This window comes from Dendrobates tinctorius, unplaced genomic scaffold, assembly GCF_039654945.1.
Source record: "Dendrobates tinctorius isolate UK_male_01 unplaced genomic scaffold, ASM3965494v1 ptg000078l, whole genome shotgun sequence".
Lineage (NCBI taxonomy): Eukaryota > Metazoa > Chordata > Amphibia > Anura > Dendrobatidae > Dendrobates > Dendrobates tinctorius.
The window spans coordinates 6,994,562-7,000,561 of record NW_027361746.1 but is presented as its reverse complement, the minus strand read 5'-3'; the positions used below and the strand labels follow the sequence as shown (position 1 = coordinate 7,000,561).

The 6,000-nt window shown below is 46.2% G+C and overlaps 1 protein-coding gene across 1 annotated transcript in view; it reads left to right on the top strand.

Annotated features, from left to right (window-relative positions):
• The first annotated feature begins 801 nt into the window (after nt 1-801).
• The window catches only part of PARP8 (poly(ADP-ribose) polymerase family member 8), a 333,484-nt gene continuing 328,285 nt past the window's right edge, over nt 802-6,000 (top strand). The window contains exons 1-2 of the mRNA XM_073583404.1: nt 802-1,357; nt 1,722-1,776. Coding sequence (XP_073439505.1) covers nt 1,267-1,357; nt 1,722-1,776 — 146 coding nt within the window. The 5' untranslated portion in view covers nt 802-1,266. The remainder of the gene's footprint in view (nt 1,358-1,721; nt 1,777-6,000) is intronic.

The window sequence follows — 6,000 nt, the reverse complement described above, 5'->3', positions numbered from 1 at the left end:
AGTATATACAGTAGTATTACATAGTATTCAGGCATAGGGTTTAGCCGGTATGGCCGGTGTAGGATCCAGCCGGCTACACACATATAGTATATACAGTAGTATTACATAGTATTCAGGCATAGGGTTTAGCCGGTATGGCCGGTGTAGGATCCAGCCGGCTACACACATATAGTATATACAGTAGTATTACATAGTATTCAGGCATAGGGTTTAGCCGGTATGGCCGGTGTAGGATCCAGCCGGCTACACACATATAGTATATACAGTAGTATTACATAGTATTCAGGCATAGGGTTTAGCCGGTATGGCCGGTGTAGGATCCAGCCGGCTACACACATATAGTATATACAGTAGTATTACATAGTATTCAGGCATAGGGTTTAGCCGGTATGGCCGGTGTAGGATCCAGCCGGCTACACACATATAGTATACACAGTAGTATTACATAGTATTCAGGCATAGGGTTTAGCCGGTATGGCCGGTGTAGGATCCAGCCGGCTACACACATATAGTGTATACAGTACAAGACCCAACCACGATGTATTCAGGTATAAGATCAAGTCTGGATCACCAGAATAGTTTCCAGCTGGCACCACCAGGATAGGAGTTGGGATGCAGCACAAGCCATGGACCAAGCAAGGTATTAGGATGTCACCTGCCAGAATTTGCTACTAGCCTCCATCCTGCTGCCCAGGCACAGGCACCATCCATCCATCCAGATACAATCCCTCCATTTCCAATATTGCATTAGGCTACAATCTACTGTATATACAGCTGCTGAGACCCAGGGCTGCTCTCAGCAGGAGGCTGTGGTGGGGTGAGTCAGCTCGCAGTGTGGGTGTGCCTCAGTGGGAGGCAGCAGTGCCTGTGTGTACAGTGGGGAGCTCAGTGTCTGCAGCTGCACAGCCGCTCACTGCAGCCTCTCCCCCTCCTCTCTGTCAGCCTCTCCTCTCTCCCTCTCACTGTGAGCAGCTGATTATTGTGATTATTCACTCCCTCTGTTTATTGCACTGACAAGCGGGGGAGGATTTCAGCAACTCAGACCATTGTCAGGAGGGGAAATTGCAATAAAACAGCAGCAGCAGAAGCAGCAGCAGCAGCAGCCTCCTCTTCCTCCTCCTCCTCCTCCTCCAGCAACAGCAACATCCTGGAGAAGAAGCTGGGGCTGACACCTGACACACAAAGGCTGCTCTATTTCTTATCATTCTTCTATCATTACACACTGAACTGGGGGAAAATAAAGCTGCTTTCCCAGGGATTTATTTCATGGGGATGTGTTCAAGGCAAGAGAGGATTCAGAAGGATATTGACATTGTCATTCAAAAGTGCAAGGCGGAGAAGGACTGCCTGTTTTCGGGTGAGTTATTGCATGGCGACCCATAGTGTCCCCCCTGCAACCTCCCATCAACATCCACCGATGCTTTGTGCAAATGGAGCTGCACACATTGCAATTCAGTTCAGCCCTATGACCATGCTGATAAAGGAGATGGTGCTTACAAAATTGACCATCCTGCATTCAGATGGCTTTAGTGCTTTTTTTTTTTTTGCTTTTCCATTCCATACATCCATTGCTATTTGGTTGCATCCATTCATTGACAGCTGAAATCTGTTGCCATAGCACCAGTGCACTTGTTGAAATGGGGTTTCCTGCATGTAGGGGGTCTGCAGGCAGCTGGGAATACAAGACTTCAAGGCTCATTTTTTTTATTCTATTCCCTCAGATTTCAGATACTCGGACAATACTTTCACCTTTACCTTCCTAGGAGGCTCCAAAAGGTATTGTTTTTATTTCATTTCCTTAATGACAAAGCCTCATGTTATGCATTTGCCAGTGTTTCCATGGCACCACCTCTTCTCAGGTTGCTGGCAACAGACATGATAAGTGTTATAACCAGTGAAATGTACAGCAGAAGCAGGAGATGAAGGCTGAGAGCAGGGGAGGATGTGGAGGAGCAGGGAGGATGTGGAGGAACCGGGATGATGTGGAGGAGCAGGGAGGATGTGGAGGAGCAGGGAGGATGTGGAGGAACCGGGATGATGTGGAGAAGCAGGGAGGATGTGGAGGAACCGGGATGATGTGGAGGAGCAGGGAGGATGTGGAGGAACCGGGATGATGTGGAGGAACCGGGATGATGTGGAGGAGCAGGGAGGATGTGGAGGAACCGGGATGATGTGGAGGAGCAGGGAGGATGTGGAGGAGCAGGGAGGATGTGGAGGAACCGGGATGATGTGGAGGAACCGGGATGATGTGGAGGAGCAAGGAGGATGTGGAGAAGCAAGGAGGATGTGGAGGAACCGGGATGATGTGGAGGAGCAGGGAGGATGTGGAGGAGCAGGGAGGATGTGGAGGAGCAGGGAGGATGTGGAGGAGCAGGGAGGATGTGGAGGCGAAGGGAGGATGTGGAGGAGCAGGGAGGATGTGGAGGAGCAGGGAGGATGTGGAGGAACCGGGATAATGTGGAGGAGCAGGGAGGATGTGGAGGAGCAGGGAGGATGTGGAGGAACCGGGATGATGTGAAGGAATCGGAAGGATGTGGAGGAGCAGGTAGGATGTGGAGGAGCAGGGATGATGTGGAGGAGCAGGGATGATGTGGAGGAGCAGGGATGATGTGGAGGAGCAGGGAGGATGTGGAGGAGCAGGGAGGATGTGGAGGAGCAGGGAGGATGTGGAGGAACCAGGTGGATGTGGAGGAGCAGGGAGGACGTGGAGGCGAAGGGAGGATGTGGAGGAGCAGGGAGGAATGTATGTGGAGGAGCTGGGAGGATGTGGAGGAGCAGGGAGGATGTGGAGGCGAAGGGAGGATGTGGAGCAGCAGGGAGGAATGGATGTGGAGGAACCAGGTGGATGTGGAGGAGCCGGGAGGATGTGGAGGAGGCGGGAGGATATGGAGGAGCAGGGACGAATGGATGTGGAGGAGCAAGGATGATGACAGTGCTGTTACATTTTATTGTAAATATTGTAGAATGAAACATTGTATCCATTCTGTGACTTTCTGCTGCAGATCATAGTGACTGTAGGGTATAGAGCCTATGTAATCTGCCTGATATCATCCCCATTAGTAATAATATTAATAGCAATATCCATATGTTATTGCATTAACCAATATCTGCCATGTTTATGTTAAAGCAAAGCCCACAAGTTGCAACCCTACTACATTGAGTCATTGCACAAATGCAATTTCTGCATGACAGGTCATAGAAATCAGTGGTGGATCTGGCTCCGCTCTACATCCACTACTATTGGTAATGTAGCTAAAAAAAGTGCCCAAAGTGAGCTGTGCGTCCAGCCTACAGCAGACATATGGTTGCAAAAGTCATTATGTAACCTTTAGATGGGATCTATAGAATGCAGAAAGGTATAAGCTACTGTCATGAATTACCAGGGAGGATATATTCGTATATCCCACCGCTGCCACCAATTTGTCATGCACCCGCTTCTCAGCACATGACTTGGGGTTGCACCTGCAAGGGTTAATATATCTTGCCTCATTCAGTCCAGCATTCAACCTCTGTTCTATGCTGCAGTGGGAGCATACACCCCGACACAGACCACGCACCCCACTCATACACACTGCCACCACTCACCGAACACACGGGCGATGAGTCCTGGAAATATTACTACTACTGTCTGCCAATCACCAGGAGCACACACTCTAAGGCTATGGATTCTTTACAGCATACAAGGTTCAACTTATTAAAGTTTTAAGCTTTAATATAAAAGGTAAAATGCTTACAATAAAAAGGATATAAAAATGGGAAAAAAGTGACATACAAATATGGAAAAACAACATAAAATAAAAGGGAGAACACTTACAGAAATATCGAACTATGCAGTCTGGTATTCTGTCCCCGAGGCAGGGGGCAATATGAAATGGAGCACAACAGCTAGGCTGCCCCTCACTGTGAACAACTTTCTTTGTGTGTAGGCCTAATTTATAGACTTACTTTAGAGATCAGATTGCTAGACCAGCCTCTCATGTTAATATTCTAATTGCTGATTTGTGACTGGACCATGGCGACTCTGCCACTGAATACATTATTTTTCTCTGAAACTCTTTGTGTAACCTTTCTCATAGATAGATAGTGTCATTCTTCAATTGGCATCTCACTTCAAAAGAGCTGGAAGGTGTGAAATGTTTCCACTTTGTGGTTCTCAGTATAGCCCCCTGGTGAGTTTGGAGACAGGAGACTGCCTTCTCAGGGTACCTGTGTGGAGAGCTGCAGTCTAAGGACAGATGTTAATTTACTGCTGGTCATACATCCATACATATACTGTACATATTTCACTACAGCTACAATTAGGGCATTCTTGCTATATTCTCAATGCTGCTTCTTACTTTGGGGGTAGACAGTCTATCTAATGTCTTTCTTTTTGGATTAGAGCTTTTAAGGTCCAGGATAATATTTATTAGGATCACAGAATCATAGAATGGTAGAGTTGGAAGGGACCTCCTGGGCCATCTGGTCCAACTCCCTGCTCAAAGCAGTAGTCACTAAATCATCCCAGACAGATGTCTGTCCAGCCTCTGTTTGAAGACCTCCATTGAAGGAGAACTCACCACCTCTCGTGGCAGCCTGTTCCACTCATTGATCACTCTAACTGTCAAAAAGTTTTTTTTCTAATATATAATCTGTGTCTCCTCCCATTCAGTTTCATCCCATTGCTTCTAGTCTTTCCTTGTGCAGATGAGAATAAAGATGATCCTTCTACAATGTGACAGCCCTTGAGATATTTGTAGAACTAGAACTCAAATCATAATCATAATTAGAACTCAAAGGGCCCATCACAAAAGGAGGTGCACACCACCGCTAATGATGGGGAATATAAGGGTAAAACCATAGATCAGAGGACCAGTATCATAATGGTGCTTTAAAAATAAATAATAGTTCTAACAATAAAATAGTCCTAGATAGCAGAAAGATACCAACTTGCTATATACTGCATTGTTTTTGGACCTGAGTGGGCCTCCACACCTGCAACCTTAGCAACTGTTATGGCTGCTACAGTTATATGCTTTCTATATCGCAGCATAGCTGCCAATTACTCGGGTTTGAGTGGAGGATTGAAAAGTAATGTATTGTGTGTGAATATATTTTTTTTTAATATGGGTTACTTATATAGCAGCATCTTATTCTGCAGCGCTTTACAGACATTATCATCTCTGAATTCCCTGTCAGTATGTGTTTAGAGCATGGGAGGAAACCAGAGAATCCGAAGGAAACCCACGCAAGCACAGGGAGAACATACAAACGCCTTGCAGATGTTGTCCTTGGTGGGATTTTTGAACCCATTATTTTCCTATATGCACTCAACCTGAGTAGTTGGGAGCTAGGTTGTGATATAAGTGTTGCAGCCATAACAGCTGCTAAGGTTCCAGGTGTGGAGGAGGCCCACGGAGGTGCAACGTACAGAGCCCAACTGTCTCTATTGCTATGCTGCCCACTCCCTCGTCAGTCTCTACTTCCTGCTGCAGCAATAACGTCCCAATACATGGACACGTGGCTGCCAATTACTAGCCATAGTGGTCACCTGTAAACAATAATATCTAAGCTTCTGATTTGTCCTTTTTGTTGCTGAAAAATTGAATGGTAATTTAGCAAATCCCTGGCCTACAGTTTCACTAGTGACTTACGGATGGCACATCAACGTCTTCAGTGCCTACTGCAATATCGTTGTGATACAGTGTAATGGCATTGGAATGATTTGTTCAGATGCAGAAGATCTTTTTAGACAGTCGAATAATATTTTCATTTATCTGAATTGGGTTTTCCTGAAATCCATGCTCTATAATCAGCACTTATAGCTTGAAATGTCTGTTCAGCAGTAGAAATCTGTGAATACTGTGTATGAGGGTTGGGAGCTATGTAGGATTATTATTGCGGCCATCTGTGTCCATATCAGTGACGTTTTCATGTATTCGGCAGTGTATAACCTGTGAAGCAATGCGAAGAGTAAGAGAGAACAGTAAACTTACAAATTTTGGGCAAAGTAGCATGGGC